At 41.8% G+C, this 18,303-nt stretch overlaps 1 protein-coding gene across 11 annotated transcripts in view; it reads right to left on the bottom strand.

The window, feature by feature from the left end:
* sobpa (sine oculis binding protein homolog (Drosophila) a) overlaps nt 1-18,303 on the bottom strand; it is a 327,837-nt gene that overhangs the window by 96,933 nt on the left and 212,601 nt on the right. For 9 of the 11 annotated variants that reach the window (XR_013887035.1, XM_080192849.1, XM_080192848.1 and 6 more), the window contains one exon: nt 8,009-8,074. The exons of the other annotated variants lie outside the window; for them this stretch is intronic. Coding sequence is in view for 8 of the 9 variants with exons in the window: in XM_080192849.1 (XP_080048975.1) it covers nt 8,009-8,074 (66 nt within the window). In the remaining variant the exon portion in view is untranslated. The remainder of the gene's footprint in view (nt 1-8,008; nt 8,075-18,303) is intronic. 11 annotated transcript variants of the gene reach the window in all.

The following is an 18,303-nucleotide window of genomic DNA, read 5'->3' as shown; positions in this document are numbered from 1 at the left end:
CATCCAGATCTTGAGCCTCCCAGGGTAAAAAGAAATCAGTGGGCGCGGTTTGCTCCGTCACTCTGGCAGGGCGGGGATTGGGGGCACTCTCCCCAGGTAAACGTTAGGAAACCCTCAGAAGCATCGGAGACTCTCCTCTCAGCCACCCACCCCCCCGCCCCACCACAATGCCAACATCGGGACATAGCTTCCTCATCGCAGGCATCAGGGAGATGCCCTCTCATCACCACTGACTTACAGGTATCAACCTTCCCCAATAAACATAAGGAGAATTCTTCTCAGAGGGCCCAACCCAGATTGGTACTGCTAGGTTGGCAGCACCTTGCTCTCATGCCCACATATCCATCCTTGGCCTGCTGCAATGCAGTAAGAAGTCTCACAACACTAGGTTAAAGTCCACAGGTTTATTAGTAGCAAACGCCACTAGCCCTCGGAATTGGCTGTTCCCCCGTCAGGCCTGACAAATAAACTTATTGAACTTTAACTGGTACTGAGAGGTTTCTTACTGTGTTTACCCCAGTCCAACACCAGCATCTCCACATTACCGCTGCAATGCTCCAGTGAAGCCTGGTAGAAGTTGGAGGAGCAGAGCCTCATCTTCCGGTTGGGCACTTTGCGAACCCGGGACTCAGTGTTGAGTTTAGCAACCTTAGATTTTGACTTTTCTCCTCCATCTTAACCCTTCTTTCATTTTTAAAAATATTCCAAACATACGTTGCCTCAATATAAAACACCCTCCCTCCATTTCACATTCGGCCCTCTATCTTTTGGTCTCAACGTTCCTACCTTTGGCATCATGGTTAGCACTGCTGCCTCAAAGTGCCTTGGGTGACTGTCTGTGTGGAGTTTGCACAGCTCCCCCCCTGCTTCTCTGCATGACTTTCCTCCAGATGCTCCGGTTTCCTCCCACAGACCAAAGATGTGTCAGTTGGATGGATTAGCCAGGGTAAGTGTGTGGGATTACAGGGATAGGATGGGGGGAAGGGCGTGGGTAAGCTACTCTATCAGAGATAGCCGGTGCAGACTCGATGGGCTGAATGGCCTCTTTCTGCACTGTAGGGATTCTATGATTTTGTTGTAGTTTCTATAGGTTGAACACATTCTCCCTCCTTTCAGTTCTGATAAAGCATCTATGGACTCGAAACATTGAATCTATTTCTCTCCTGATAGCAGGTCTGACAGCATCTGAGTTTTTCCAGCATCCTCTGTTCTTGTTTCAGATTCCAGCATCCAAAGTATTTTGCTTCTTTCATTATTGTAGCTGATTTGTTGAGCAAACCGATACGCACAAAACTGTCACAACGTTTATCAGCCATACAAAAACATGCAGCAGCTAGACAGGATTATACAGACAAATAAATAAATGGGTAGGTGCAAAACCAAAAATAAACTCAGAGGAAATGAGAGAAAACAGGCCTGCTCTTTGAAAGGATGTAAAATGGAGCACAAAATCTGCAAATGTTATATCGTTAAGGAATAGGGGCAATGGTTGGAGTTCTCTTTGGACTGCGTTAAGTGGTGTTTGTATATTACAAGTCAGGTTTTTTTTTAGGTAAAGATAACTTTTAATGTTTGCTTAAAAGAGGAGTGGGTACACAGGAACATGTCAGAACATTTTTTTGGAAGGTTTAACCTTTTGGAATTCCAAGATATGTGGATGATAGTGTGAAATATTAAGACCAGTCAGCTTTTCCCTGCACATTTCTGCAACAGCTAAAGGTGAAACACAGCAAGAGCTGAGTGTCTGAAATACATGGAATAACAGAAACTGCCAGAAAAAGGCCAATAAATGCTGGCCAACCAATGATGCCCATGTCCTATGAATGAATTTTTAAAAACTCTGCAAAAAAGCTTGCTGCATCATATTTTGAGAGATGGGGAGAAGCCACAGTTAAATCTCCTAAGAAACGGCTCTTAGAAACATAGGAACTAGAAGCAGGAGTAGGCCATTCGACCCTTCAAACTATCTCCACCATTCATTTTGATCATGGATGATCATCAAATTTAATATCCTGATCCCAGCTTCCCCCAAACAATGAGGTAGAATTGTTATTTGGACAACATCTGATGACAAATGGTAGATTTTTAAAACTAATTTATTTGCTGGAGGGACATTTATCTGAAGATTGCATCTCATGAATGAGTTCTTAATGCAACGCCGTGGTTGTAATCACAGTGTCATCCCAAGCAGCAGTCTGGCCACCCTTGGAGAGAGAATGGAATTGGCCATAATGTGGCAAATATGAGCCAGGCAACAATTTGGTTTATATAAATATCTTTTAAATACCTTTAATGTAGTAAAAACATCCCAAAGTGTTTCACAGCAATGTTATCAAACAAAGTCTGACACCTACCAGCATTTTAACCTAAACTGCAACTGGTGAGATATTTAATCTCGGAGGTTTCTCACATTCGTCTGTATGCAATGACTATTACTGCTCCCTCTTCAGACAAAGTCAGGTACAGATATCAGAAAACCAGAGGTTTGTGAACAGCATGTTTCCCGGTGACAGACAACTGGTTCCAATTCTTCCTCTGCCCTTTTTGAGAAAAGATTGGGAACAGCGATGAGGAAAATTGAGGCCTTGTATCTGACTATCATTGCTACTAAACATAGATTGATGAGCTTCTAATCAAATTTGGTCAAGATAAAAAGCATAGCAGGTTAGAAAATTGAGAATGTAATTCAGTGAGCTTTTTAAACGTAATAATTTATGGAATATGGGTGTCAAGGCTGGTGTTTATTACCAATTCCTAGTTGCCTAAAGTTTGGTGCAAATGATCAGCCACTTTGAAAGACAGCTTAGAGTGTTTACATTGGTTGTTTGTTGAATGTTGAATCTTCTTTCATTGTTTGGGAACACCCCATGTCCAAAAGAGTGGATTTACTGAGAACATCTAACCCAAGTGGGAGCAATGCATTGACTCTCAGAACATTGAGTCAGTAACAGTGTCTCTAGGCATTCATCTATGTTAAAGGTTACGTTTAATAAGAATCACGGTTCAGTTTGGTTTATTTTGCCACTAAGCAACCAACGTATAGTTGCCGATTTCAAAGAGTTAATTGTTCTCTATCTTCTTCATGAAGCTTTTAAGTTTCTAATGGGCAGGGTTTCTGTTGACCATTACATTATGTTTAGTAGAGCTGTTTTTAAACCATAACAATGGGCTGCCTTTTTGTTAAAATTCTCTAGCACCATTTCCGTTTCATTTGCAGTTGCGATATTTTGCGAGTCACTGGAATCAAGTTTGAAAAATTTCTTCCCATTTCAAAAGTGGAAAAGCAGTACAACAGCCCTTTCTCAGCAGCTCTCAAATTATGCTAATTTACCCACATCAGAGTGGTTAAGTGATATATAGTAAACCGTAGCATCCACACTCAAGACATGAAACATTGGCTATATACTAATTATTCACCAGTGGGCACTACACAATGGGAGCAAAGACAAAATGTAATTTGTCAGTGAAGGCCAGGGGATAATTTCACCAGGGCAAGTAGATTTAATTCAGTCTTTTTTTCATATTTGTTATTATAAGTTATATCCATATTTGTAATGGAAACTGCCAAAAAAGTAATTATACTTTTTTGCCAAATATGGCACTACAGTAACTCCACTGGGGGAAGAAGGTAATTACACTGTAAGAGATTTACATGAGCAGTTTCCATTATAAATGTGCAGACACAAATCCCTGATAGAAATAGTTGAGAGGAAGTGAGCATTGGGCTTGACATTTTTATTAGATTAATAGTTGATTTTCTAATGCATTAAGCTTGGAGAATCAGGGTCAGGTGTGGTCTTCAGGTGAGGCAGGGTTAGAGGCTGGGGATAAGTGAACTAAATGGCATAGGTATGTAACTCAATCAGCATTTTAAAGTTTCAAATTCTGTCCTATTTTTATGCCTCCACTTTATTTTGTGTTCACCTTTATAACACAAAATTATCTATGCATGATAATTATACCCTCTTCCCCTTCTTACTCTCATTCCTCTCTCCCTCCCATTCTCTCCCAATAAAACTCTTACATGAATGAAATGGATTGATTTAATTATTGTAAAAATAATTTTATATTTAGTATTTTAGGATATCAGATATATTACTTAAGAAAAGAAAACAATTAAATATATTTCAGAATGCATTCTTAGGGAATTCAAAGAAGCCAAATGCCAGATTGTACAATTAGCAAAGTGAAATTGCTTGGCAAAGGCCACAGTAAATGTGGACATAGGAATCCAAAATAAAAAATTGATGAGATGTCGTTAAAAAGAAATGACACCCCAAGGTCCAGCGATACAGATGGAAATTTTGATTTGATCTGATTTGTTATTGTCACATATATTAGCATACAGCGAAAAATATTGTTTCTTGCATGCTAATCAGACAAAGCACACCGTTCATACAGAAATGTATGCAGACTTAAGGTTTAGAGAATACATTAATAGGGCCTGAAAATAAATTTGAAAAAGAAAGTCATGACCACAGCTAATTCAAAATTATTGAAAATTTTGGCTTGCTTCAAGATTTGCATGAATGGCTCAAACTGTTTGTAAAGAATATTAAGGAGTTTTCCTTATATACTGGCATCACGCTTTGTTTAAATGATAAGTGAATATGAGATGGATAATACTGATTCAGCCCAACTAACTTGATGGGAGAAGCAATGAATTTCAATACAAGTGAATGTAATGCGAGGAACTGGAACAGAAATTATGTGCATTGCAATGAAGGATGTTGATCAGCATAAGTGAAACAAGGGAAGAGTTTGGATGTTTTTGTTGTCCACTTATAAAGTCACTCTGAAGCTACTGTCAACAAAGCTAGTGGACTATGAATATGCAGCTGAAGAACGTTTCATTACAAGTTGAAACAAGTTATTCCATTGCTGGGTGACACTTGGAATATTGTACACAGTTTTGGTGTCCTGCCATCTAAAGGACATTGATATTCTGTAATGGTCTGAGGGAGGAGCAATAAGGAGACCAGGAGCTTGAGAGCTTCAGTTACATGGAGAGACTAATACAACAGAATTTATTTCACCAAAAGAAAAATACAAGACACTGATTCCCAGGTTCGTAAATTCTATAAGCCAAAGTTTCACACAGTGCAACAGTTCCTGTGCTGCTGGATTAGTGAGATTGTGGGGTGCAGGCGAAGAGAGTAGAATGTCATCCCTGAACAGCATTGCACTTTGAAAAAAATGGATATTGCAGAGTTTTGCTCAATTACCCTTGGAGATCAGGTAACTTTGATGTGCAGTTTTATCTCAGGGGATTAAAAGGGCTTGGTAGCGTCCATGATAAAGGTGCATTGTACGCCAGCTTGCAGCTGGGGAACAAGTGGCTAATTACTCTCCAAGCATTCTAACAATCTTATGTTCAATATACAACATTTATAATCCCATTCTTTTATTGTGTAATTACAGAAAATATCTTATTGAGAGACTTGGAAACAAAGCAATAAAGCAAATGAAGCTGATGGGCTGATATTGCTTTGACTTCTCATACACTCCAATTATTGTGGAGACATGCCAGGTAATAAGGAGTCATTTTTCAATGTGAGGAATAGAGGGAAGAAGGGTGGGCTGGGATGACTGGCAGGTGAGGATAATAGAAGGGGGATTCACCCCAGAATATTCATATATTCTCCCAGCAGCTGCTCCTGGTGACGTTTAGAATTGTAGAATCATAGGATCTCTACAGTGCGAAAGTGGCCATTTAGCCCATTGAGTGTGCACTGACCACAGTCCCACCCAGGCCCTTCCCCATCACCCCATGTATTTACCCTGCTAGTCTGCCTGGCATTAAGAGACAATTTAGCATGGCCAATCCACCTAACCTGCGCATCTTTGGACTGTGGGAGGAAACTGGAGCACCCGGAGGAAACCCACGCATTTGCCAAAATCTTTGAAGCTGGTCACCTCCCCAAACCTCTGGAACAGCTGGAGAAACCACACAGACAGATTAACCTCAACTCACCCAAAGGAGGGCCCTTGTGATCCAGCAAGGTCTTTCTGAGCCTGAACAGTTAATCCGAGTTTTTCCCCAGAACAGCTGCTGGGTGGGTTTGTAAGTTTCAAAGGATAAATCGGTTTCAAAAAAAGACATGTATATTTAAATCTGTTGTGGGTGGTAGCTTTATGCCGCTGTTACAGCTGTGGACAAGAATATCTTAAAATATAATTACAGTAGAAGGGTTTGAGGAATCACAGAGCAGAACAGTGGATGAAAAACTTGTTTTAAAAAAGAAACCTCAGTTTTGTACCCCTGACTTGCATGTTAATTTGGAGTGAAGATCAGAAGATGGGAGTCACATGAGGGGAGACTCAGCAGTGACAAGCTCATTAGCATGTTCACTTAGCTGACATTTGCACTTGTTCCTATAATCATTTCACCTAATCCCTGTTGAGTCCCTCTCATCATCCGGAAGATCACTGGTTAGCTGCCTCATTCACATATGGTACGCACATAATTATACTCATTCCATTCCATAAATATGATGACTTCCTGGCTCTCTGCCACCAATTTCATTGCACTAAATAAGCCAGAATGTGGTGGAAAAAGACAGAGAGGGTGGCCAGAATTTAGACTTAAAACTGTGTCAGGAGGCTGGGAACAAAAAATGCACAAGTATCCAGTGATATACATTTCCAAACATTTTCTTCTGCGTCAGACTGAATAAATAATAAAGTATTAACCAAAAGGAATTAGATTTTATATCACTACTTTTTCTTGTCCCTCACTATTTTGACCACTTGTCAACCATTAGTGTTACTCAATCAGCTGGCAGATGGGGCAAGGGCGGTTGAAGGAAGGTAGTTTTCATGTAAAAATGAGATAACTAATGCCAGTCCTCTCTCCCATTTCCCCTCCCATTGAGGAAATATCCCACCACAAGACTTGCCATCAAGCCTTGGCAGCAACTCTCAAAACTCAGTGGTGTGTGAATCCAGTTGTTCTTGTTTCTGTCAGTTAATAAAGACACATGTAATAATGCCAGACAAATCCCTTTTCAAAGGGTTTCACAGTCAGAACTGCTTACAGCTTACAACTGATTACACTACATCAAAAGTAAATGACATTCTCTGATACATTCATAAGCGCCTTGTCAAATAACTAACCTAACAAATACAATAGATTCCCTGAACATGTTCAGAAGTCAATAGGAATGCAAATAAAGATTTATCATTAATTACTTGGTATCAATCGTGTAACTGAAAAAGAATAGGTATCCTATATCTCCTGAGGTTACTGGCACAAGATTGGATGTGGTGAATACCTGCCTAACGTCAGTTCTAGTATCTAATGTTGAGGAAGGAAGGGCAAAATGAAGAAGGGTAACGACACTAAAATTAAATGATGTGGAATTTCCATTAAAAAAGTCAACCCAGTCTAAACTTTTCCCCAATTCAGTTAACAGACTGTACTCGAACTATTAAATCAATTGGATGCTGAAGTAAGATGTGACCATATATTTCTATTTCTGATTTACTGTTCCTTCCCTTCTCCTGAAAGTGACACTTATTATCCACTGGTTTCCACAGGTACAAGCTACATTCTGGCATTTTATCCAAGTATCTCTGCATTGCGTGTCAGATGAGACAATCCATGTTGGTGGGCATCACAGCCAAGGCAGGTCTTATTGTCATCTGATCACCATCATTCATCAGTGCCCACTGGACAATGAGATCCTGGCTGATTCTGTCTCACTGCAGCACAAGGACCCAGGCACATATACTTCCAACTCAGCTGGATACAGCTAACTCAACTCAGGCCAGGGATCATACCTGGAATGTTCTGGTCATGTTAAGTTCGTCCACAAGCCATGTGATGCATTTGTTAACCATTTTCATTGAGAATCACAGATATTTCAATTTAGGCAGAGGCTTGTTTTAAGAACATCCTGCACGAGATTTTTCTTTCACATTAATGACTAGATAAATAAATGTTCAGTCACATTTTTAAAATACTTAACACTATTTCTATATTATGAAAGTGATCATTAAATATCACCTGTTGAACACGATGGGACCCGGGGCTATTTTCAAACGGCCAACCTTCCGAAGTAAATGGCATACTCTGGCCGCATCACATGAAATGATATAAATACAAGGTAAAAATACAGAAACTTCATCAAATGTTCACAAATACAACATTCACTTGTAACTGTCACATATGAAGAAAAAAAAAGCCCCATGTGGCCTGACATTACCAATTCACAACTGACTTGGAGCATGTGTTCAGCCGAGTAATATATTCAATGGTGAAAGCTCGGGATTCTATCTATTCACATACACAGAGGAGTAATACTCACACCAATTCATCTCTTCATTGTGAAAACCTGTAAATTATTGACAAATTCAATACTGAATCTTTTTTTTGCTGCTGCAATTGCATGTTGCATAGCACAGACAACTTGTGATGAAAGTTGTACCACTTGATCTACTTGTGTATAGAAAGTTGCTTTTATTCACTATAACTAAGGTCACAGTAGCTATTATAAAGGTGCTTACATGTCATGAGAATTTATTTAAATAATTTAAGGTAGGTTTTTATGGTCTTACCTCAACGGTGAATCTAGTTTCATGGCCAAGGGCTTTTTTTCCCCCAAAATAGGATCTCAATTGGATGCTAGGAAAGTTAACTCTAACACTCTGTTAAATATGGGAGTAAATGCAAGGACTGTGGTTTCTCTGTTCCCAATACCCTCACATTTAACCTTTTGTTAGCTACTCAAAAACTTTTGCTTCAATTTAAAATCCTGTTCCAATGTTGCCATTTGCTGCCCACCTGACAAAGTTGCTACCTTGAAAGCAGTGACTAGGAATGAGAGTCAAGAGGTAAGAACACTTCTGGCCTCTTCCATTCATTATAACTGACACTGCTAATTTTTAGGGATAAAAAAGCAGTAAAAATATATACATCCAACCAGTAAGAAAAAAACTCAACAAAGAAGCACACATACATCAGTATGTAAGGTACATCATTTTTTAAAAAGCCGATTTTTTATTAGGATTTTATCTCGCCAAGTTTGCACCTTACAATGCTCCTTTCTGGTGCTGAGAGTGAGGCAGACTTAAGCTGTCGCACTGACAGGAATTCTGCCAGCTGGATATCTGAGTGTACGATCAGCCTTTCCAGGTAATATTCCTGCTTTATTCCATGGCCACAAGCATGTCCATTCAATGGCCGAATGGAAAACCAGAACATCATAGGCCATGGGTACCCAAGCCGGAATTCTGCAAATCGGATGAATTTTGGTGAAAAGCATTTCCACATTACAGTCATATTGCTTAGGTCTGTTGACAAAACAGTTGTAAAATTAAGAACTAACTATATGCTCTGTGCACGGTTACAACCTTCAGCTCTATTCCCAAGCACACAGTCACCTTAATTTTGATAGTGACAGAGTACAAAGTACTGGCTCCTTACTTTCACCCGGCCTCCGAAACATGGTGGAGGTCACCAGTCAGCGCAGTAACCAATAGCTTTCATAGTCATCTGCTCAGTACACTGTCTCAGATAAAAACTGAATGAACTGTTATTTAATTTCAAGGCCCGCTGATAACCTTTTACACACCAGGGAAAGGAGAGCACTGCGACTTTAAAACTCATCGTCTCAGTAAAGTTACCAGTGCCAAAGGGGGGAGAGGCAAAGTTATCGGGACAGGCTTTGGCATAGCCGAGGGCCCAGGACAGAAACATGCAAAGTACATTTACAATATTTTAGTTCCAGGCCCTAAAATATATACTTTAAGAAAATATCCCTGTTTTTGCACTAACAGTTAATGGGATTCCAATTCTGAACAAGAGTGGCTGACTTCTCGATGGTTACAGATCGGGATTGTTTGGTATAAATATATACCTGGAGGCAAATTATAAGGCTGCAATCTCATTGACAGGTCTGTACACTAACTCCCATCACTAGAACCTCAAAATGAGGCTTACTGACTTCTCAAATCAAAACGAGATTACAGGTGTTTTAAAAAAAAGACTCAGCCCTCAAGACAGTTGATACATATGGGTGGAATCTTCCTGTCCCACCCGCAATGGGTATTGGACCATGGAAATGTCCGTTGAATTTGGGTGGGTGGGATTTTCCAGTTTCGGGGTGAGCGCGGCTGAAAAGTCCTGCCCCTGGTTAATGGGGTGGGGTGATGTGATTCAATTTGAAATGTTTTTATGCTCCTGACTGATGGAGGTTATCAGTGTGGATGTCACATCCCATTCTGTCAGTGTGGATGTGTGGTGACATTGTGTTAACAGTCTGTATCAAATGATAATCAGCAAACTGGCTGAAAATAACATGGTCAGGATGAATTAAGATGTTTAAGTCACAAGGAATAAAATGACTGGCTCTGAATAGATTTCTGTAAGCACTCTCCATCCAAGATGACATTTATTTTTGGGGCTATGTGGTGTAGGTTTTTGAGCACTGGGGATATAAAGAATGCAAATAAATGCAGGTAAATACAGCAGCCACACAGAGTTGGACATAGGCAGCAGGAAGTACAGTGAGCCAACCTCAGTCTCAATTGATTCTCTCAATCTAACTTTATGTCGACATACTCCAGTTTCAGGACACCCTGGTTGCATGGGAATGCAAGTGTGGGAAAATGAAAAAAAAGACAGACATGCTAAGAGGGGAAAAAGACTGATAGATAGACAGGAAAAAATATGAAGAGGAAGTGGGGAGGGGGCAGAAACTGAGAGTTAAATGAGAGACAGACAGGTATACAAAGAAATTCACACACACACACACACACACTTACAGGATAACATACAAATAGAGTCAAAAAGCATGATTTAGAGAGGAAAAATAAAGGATGGCTAAGGAGAGACAAACAGATACGCACAAAGATAAATCCATAAAGTAAAAGATAAACATATGGAAAATAGGAGAGAAAAGGGTGGGGGGGAGAGGGAGAGAGATGGACAGCAAGGAGAGACAGGTACAGAAAGAGGAAGATACACATACACACAAAAAAACGATGGACAGAGGGGAACAAGGAGAGAGAAGGGGCAATAACAGGGGTAGAGCAGCAGAGAGGCGGGAGAGGTCAGGCAGAGGGACTAAAGTAGAATTACTGTTGCAATCATCCCCTTCCAAACAAAATAATAGAATGGACGTGAGTGGGAGGAACTTGGAACAAATAACAAGCCAAAAGACACCCACGGTTCTCTAATGTGTCTGGTGCATTGAAGCCTTTAGTATCGGTGTGAATAGTTGGATTTTCTGTTGGAGTTGGAGTTCTGTATAATTTCATCCAATAGGTTGGTATATGAAATCTATAAAACCAAGAGGTCACCAACACTGTCTCAACTATTTTTATTTTGGCTCCTATTTTTAAAATGAGCACTGCAATATTTATACAGAACAGAATTTATACTGAATGGGGTACTTTACTTCTTCAGTAAAAGGTAGAAATTTATCAGGAGGCTTGGCTGCTTTTGAACAAAGGAGTTTTAACTTATTAAGCTTTGACAGTTGTGAACCACAGTCCTGCAGACATTAACTTAACTCTAACAATGTGAAATGGGGTGAGATTATGCTATTTTATCAACCTGATGGAGGCAACTTGAATGAAATGGGCAACCTAGAAATTCTGTAACCAACACTGAAAAGCTCCAATTGCAAGTTATGATCCAACTACGTAGTTCAAATTCAAGTGTAAGATCTCTGTTGCTAGATTTCTATGCCAATAGCAACATGCCAGTGGGAAACAGAGACCTTCTCTTTAACTCTTTGAGGACTGCAGTAACATTTCTGCACCAATGGAAACAATTAAGAAGAGAAAAAACCTTAAGGTTGTAATATCTTGGTTTACCTTGGATTAAGAAAACATCCCACAGTTGCCAACATTCTTCCAATTCAGTGCATTAGGAATTTACAGAATTTTTTTTTGGTGGGGGGGTGGGGAATGGTAAGATGCTGTAAAACACAAATGCGAATTGGATTTTGTAAGCTGCAAAGGATACTCAGTACTCAAAGGGTTAAAATTTGCAGAGAAGATGCAGTCATCTGGAGAAGTACAATATTTCAACCAAGAAAATTTGTTAACAGTTAAAACAACAGTATGGCAAATTATCAGGCTCTAATTTCTGATTCCCTTTACAGGCAATGCCAGATGTTCCTAACTAAAACTGCTGAGCCCTAACCAATACAAGACAGACTAACATCCTGTTTTCCATTAGGATCAACTCTTCAAATCTTGCGAGTTCACTTGTTCAGTCAGGATCAGGTTCTCTGGTTCCTGGTGAGTTCACTCATTGCTCTGTTGAGACATAGTTATGTCAATCTTCAAGCATCTAGCTTTTGATTGGTTAAATTTGCCTGCCAGCTGATTAAAACCAAACTCTGTCTTCCTCACAAGATGGCCTGCCTCCAAATCAATAAGATTTAATAGTTTAGTTTTCGAAAAATAAAAAGAATAGTCTAAAAAGTAGATGAGGTAAACATAAACAAGAAGACAGAAAGTTAAGGAAATTCATAATCGAACTGCACAATGCTGTGATCAGGCCACACGTTGAGAAGAATGCCTAATATTCTGGTCAATGATACAAAAGTGACTACATCCAAACATTAGAGGCAGCACAGAAAAGAATTACGAGGTTGATCTCCAGTATTATAGAATGGAGGTATGAGGATGAAATATTTGTGGAAAGGTTGGGTACATTAAACAAAGGCCAAAACCTTACCAAAATTGGCACAGTTGTTTCTGGTGAAAAAAAAACAGTGAATTTCTCTGGAGAGAAACCACTCGGTTTGCTCTCCAGATTCTACCACACTCTGCCAAAAAAAAAATTAAGGGAGAGTGTTTCATGCAGTCATACAGAAGGATGGGACATGCCAGCAAAGCGCAGCTGCTCAGAGATCGGGGTACCATCTTTAAAGGATGCCCTGATCAGAGCTGCAATAAACATCCCCCCCCACCCTACTACTGAGGCCTAAGGGTTTCCCCTCCCTACCCCCAGTCAAAACAGCACGACCTTCCCTCCCCCCAATCCCCAGTGATCGTCAGCCCATTCCCCATCCTCCTTTGCAACCATTGTCTGTTCCCCCAATTGTTGAAGCTGGCATCAACTCTCCCTGCCATAACGGCCACTGCCAGCATTCCTCCCCCCCCCCACCCCTGCAATGGCCATTGCCAGCAGCCAGTATCCCCCTGCTAGTAGGACCACTCGTGGTCCACAACCACAGCTGCATTAACCCCCCCCCCCCCCACAATGTGGCTCCCATTGGGGCCTGCACATTGGCAGAGGTTGGCACTGCTAGAATGTCAACCTGTGCTAAAGGGCAGAGCCAGGGGCATTGCCAGGGCACTACCTGGCTATGTCCTTTGGACCCTGGAGGCTATACTTACCTTTACATCCCAGGGGAGACCCCAATGACAGGATCATGTCTGTGTGAATCTGTTATAAACCACGTCGACATGACATCGCATCAGCAAGGTTTCAGAATATGATCAGTGATACAGATACAGCAGAGCGGGTGGGTTAATAATATTGAAATACTTGTCAACGCATGCAAAGAATTTTGTGTGAACTGCGACTTCTGGATCTTGAGCCCCTGTCGGCAACCTCACAGATGGCGAATGTGGGCTCAAGATTTCTCTCACTATTGTGAAAAAAAGAGCAGGGTGAGTTCAGTCATCGGCCAGAGCTCAACCACCTCACCCGCCACGGAATTGACGCAGAAATCTCTGTTGACCTTGGGCGGGAATTTTTGGTGTCACCCGAGCGACACCGTAAAATTCTGCCCATAGATTCAGAGAGCAATACTGCACAGAAATAGGCCCTTCGGCCCCCCAGTCCATGCCAACCATGGTGCCCTCCCAGCTAGTCCCAATTGCCTGTATTTGGCCCATATCCCGTTCATCCTTTCCCACCCATGTACTTATCCAAATGCTTTTTAAGCGTTGCTATTGTACTTGCCTCGACCACTTTCTCTGGCAGCTTATTCCATATAAGCTGCCTTATATGGAATATCCTCTGCATGAAGAAGTTGGCCCTCAGGTCCCTTTTAAACTCAGACAAGGCCAATTTAGGTCTGATGTTGGGACGCTTGATTTTATGCAACAAAAAATCATGAGATTGAATGGACTTCTAAGTGAAGCATTGAAGGCAAAACTTGAGAGTCATTTATAAGACACTACAATGTGAAGCACCATTGAATGTTTCTGGATGGAAGGACTAAGATCACTACTAGCACATTGAAACTGTCTACCTGCATAGTTTTGTAATAATCTTACTGAGATGCAAGTAGCCTTATTACTTGGAATAGTATGGCGAATTTCAGCATCCCAGGTTTACAGCTTGGAAACTTAGCAAGGAACAGCATTGTTTTCCTGTACCAATTAGCTGCCTAAGAGCGATGAATTATTAAATGCCAGCAGCACGGTGGCACAGTGGCTAGCACTGCTGCCTCACAGCACAAGGGACCTGGGTATGATTCCTGGCTTAGGTCAGTGTCTGTGTGGAGTCTGTACATTCCCCCATGTCTGCGTGGGTTTTCTCTGGGTGCTCCGGTTTCCCCCCACAGTTTGAAAGATGTGCTGGTTAGGTGCATTGGCCATGCTAAATTCTCCCTCAGCGTACCCTGACAGGTGTTGGACTGTAGCGACTAGGGGATTTTCATAGTAGCTTCCTTGCAGTGTTAATGCAAGCCTACTTGTGCCAATAAACAAATAATAAAATCACTTCCAATCTCCCCATTTTATTTTAGTTTTGTAAGGTTGTCTAGTCATGGATTTAAGTGTTCAACAGAAAAGACCCATTTCTGAGATAATTATCGGTTATTTGGAGAATTGGCTGACGCCAGTCTAGCTGCACAAATATTTGAGCAGGTGGCTGAGTAGGTTCACTGGTTTTATGGTCTCCCCATATCAACATTAGCATAGAAGAAAACCTCTTCTGACATCTCATGTTATTTGCATCCGAACACTAAGCAGTCAATATCCAATTAAAAAACACCACAAGTAATCCATATGGAAGATTAAACTAGGAACATGATATCTTAACTCATTTTTTTACTAAAAGTAAAACCTTGCACATTCTGACATAGCAAAACATCAGGGATAAAAATGGTTATTTCATGCAGTGTTAACCTTTAGGGACCAAGTGAATAGACAGCTCTCTGACTCAAACTCAGAAAAATGTAGGAACTGCATTAAATTAGATGATATCGAGTGAATCGGAATACTGAAGCTGCACTGATTGCTTTTTTGAAAAACTGCCATTTAAATTGTGAAACCATCTTGTCTCATTCCTTCTTCAATTCTTTAAAATATCCTTTGAAAGGTATTTTGTTTAAATTTCTTTAGTGGCAGTCTGCTTCCCATTATAAAGCAACCAGCTTTTTAAAAATTGCAATCATAAACAACTTGAAAATCACAGGAATCCCAAGAAACTGAATAGACAAAGTTAAGCAACGATGATTTTAGAAATGTACCCTTCCCTTCCACCCTCTTCAAAATCCAAGCTGTGTTGGCCAATGAAGAATATGGATTAGGATCAGGTGCTTGAGGATGGGTTGGTGGAGGGTTCTTCCTTCAAGTTCCCTCTGTGCATTTTGCTGCTATAAGCGTACAGAGGAAAGCTTAGCCCAAGGTTTTTATTGGAAAAGTTAACAAAAGTGGCAGAATAGCGCAGTGGTTAGCACTGCTATCTCACGGCGGCAGGGACCCGGGTTCAATTCCAGCCTCGGTCACGGTCTGTGTGGAGTTTGCACATTCTTCCCATATCTGCGTGGGTTTCTTCCGGGTGCTCCGGTTTCCTCCCAAGATCCAAAGATGTGTGGGTTAGGTTGATTGGCTGTGCTAAATCGACCCTAGTGTCAGGGGGATTAGCAGGATAAATACGTGGGGTTACAGGAATAGGGCCTGAGTTGGTTAGTGGTTGGTACAGTCTTGATGGGTTGAATGGCCTCGTGTAGGGATTCTATGACATGAGACTGAAAACTTGATATGATGTGGGGTCAGACAGGGTTCAACTGCCAATCAAGTCGCCTAATACTGTTTCATTACCACTGATAGTGGAAATGTCTGTGTGATAACCACACTCAGGGCACATGTGTAAAGCTTGTGTTACACAGTGCACCATACTTTTAAGTTTGTAAAACACTTGTCCATTGAATTCCAAGAAGTTTGTGATATCAGCTGACAAAAAACCCTGATGTGGACACTTAACAACTGACCAATTTAATCAGGCGCAGATGAGAGCATGGGTTGATTTGATTTATTTTTCTATAATTTCTAACTAACTTATTAACATTATATTTTAGCTGACAAAGCAGTCAAATCTGGTTATAATATCACTGCCTTTCCACAGTAAGTTTGGTAAGAATAAGCCAGCCTATCCTTCCAGTAATGAGATCTTCCCCCTCCCAAGGCTCTGCTTGGCTAGGAGGTGAAGAGATACAGATTTTAGATGGAAGGCTGGAGATAGAGAATGCCCGATAGGCCTTAAATGAGAAAAACTTGAAACCTGTCCTGCTGGAAAGGTACTATTCTTGATAACAAATAAACAAACTGGCTACAGGTGTGCCAAGACCACGAGGGAGAAAGAGAAGCCTAACATGATCTGGAGGAGGGAACCGAGTGTAGGGTGTCGAAATTTGCTGATGACACCAAGATTGGAGGAAAGGCAAATTGTGCGGAGGGTGTGGAGAGTCTACAGAAGGATCTAGATAGGCTGGGTGAATGGGCCAGGAAATGGCAAATGGAATTTAATGTTGGCAAGTGCGAGGTGGTCCACTTTGGTAGGAATAATGGTAGGAAGGATTATCACTTACGTGGCGAAAAACTGCAGCAGGCGACGGTGCAGAGGGACCTTGGGGTCCTTGTGCATGAGTCGCAAAAACCCAGCTTGCAGGTGCAGCAGGTGATCAGGAAGGCGAATGGGATGCTGGCCTTCATAGCGAGGGGGATTGAATATAAAAGTAGGGAGGTCTTGCTGCGGCTGTATAGGGCATTGGTGAGGCCGCAGCTGGAGTACTGTGTGCAGTTTTTGGGCGCCGTACTTACGCAAGGATATTTTGGCCTTGGAGGGAGTGCAGAGGTTTACTAGGCTGATGCCAGAGTTGAGGGGGTTGAGCTATGAGGAGAGGCTGAATAAACTAGGCTTGTACATAAGAACATAAGAACATAAGAAATAGGAGCAGGAGTAGGCCATCTAGCCCTTCGAGCCTGCCCCGCCATTCAATAAGATCATGGCTGATCTGTTGTGGCTCAGTTCCACTTTCCCGCCCTCTCCCCATAACCCTTAATCCCCTCTCTTATCAAGAACCCATCAACCCGCTTCTTAAAAATATTTAGCGAGGCAGCCTCCACCACTTCAACGGGCAGAGAATTCCAGAGATTCACCACCCTTTGAGTGAAGAAGTTCCTCCTCAACTCCGTTCTAAACCGCCTCCCCTTTATCTTGAGGCTGTGCCCCCTAGTCCTACTGTCTTTTTTGAGCGGGAAGAGTCTCTCCACCTCTATCCTATCCATCCCATTCATCATCTTATACGTCTCAATGAGATCTCCCCTCATTCTTCTAAACTCTAACGAGTACAAGCCTAGTTTATTCAGCCTCTCCTCATAGCTCAATCCCCTCAACTCCGGTATCAGCCTAGTAAACCTCCTCTGCACTCCCTCCAGGGCCAAAATATCCTTGCGCAGGTGCGGCGCCCAAAACTGCACACAGTACTCCAGCTGCGGCCTCACCAATGCCCTATACAGCTGCAGCAAGACCTCCCTACTTTTATATTCAATCCCCCTCGCTATGAAGGCCAGCATCCCATTCGCCTTCCTGACCACCTGCTGCACCTGCAATCTGGGTTTTTGCGACTCATGCACAAGGACCCCGAGGTCCCTCTGCACCGTCGCCTGCTGCAGTTTTTCGCCCCGTAAGTAATAGTCCTTCCTACCATTCTTCCTACCTCGTTAGAGTTTAGAAGAATGAGGGGAGATCTCATTGGGACGTATAAGATGACGAATGGGATGGATAGGATAGAGGTGGAGAGACTCTTCCCGCTCAGAAAGGACAGTAGGACTAGGGGGCACAGCCTCAAGATAAAGGGGGGCGGTTTAGAACGGAGTTGAGGAGGAACTTCTTCACTCAAAGGGTGGTGAATCTCTGGAATTCTCTGCCCGTTGAAGTGGTGGAGGCTACCTCACTAAATATTTTTAAGACGCGGGTTGATGGGTTTTTGATAAGCGAGGGGATTAAGGGTTATGGGGAGGGGGCGGGAATGTGGAACTGAGCCACGACAGATCAGCCATGATCTTACTGAATGGCGGGGCAGGCTTGAAGGGCTAGATGGC

The sequence above is a fragment of the Carcharhinus amblyrhynchos genome, chromosome 7, assembly GCF_965287045.1.
Source record: "Carcharhinus amblyrhynchos chromosome 7, sCarAmb.v2.hapA, whole genome shotgun sequence".
In the NCBI taxonomy this organism is placed as follows: Eukaryota; Metazoa; Chordata; class Chondrichthyes; order Carcharhiniformes; family Carcharhinidae; genus Carcharhinus; species Carcharhinus amblyrhynchos.
Note: the sequence above shows the minus strand (reverse complement) of the source record. Positions and strands in the feature narration are given on the sequence as shown.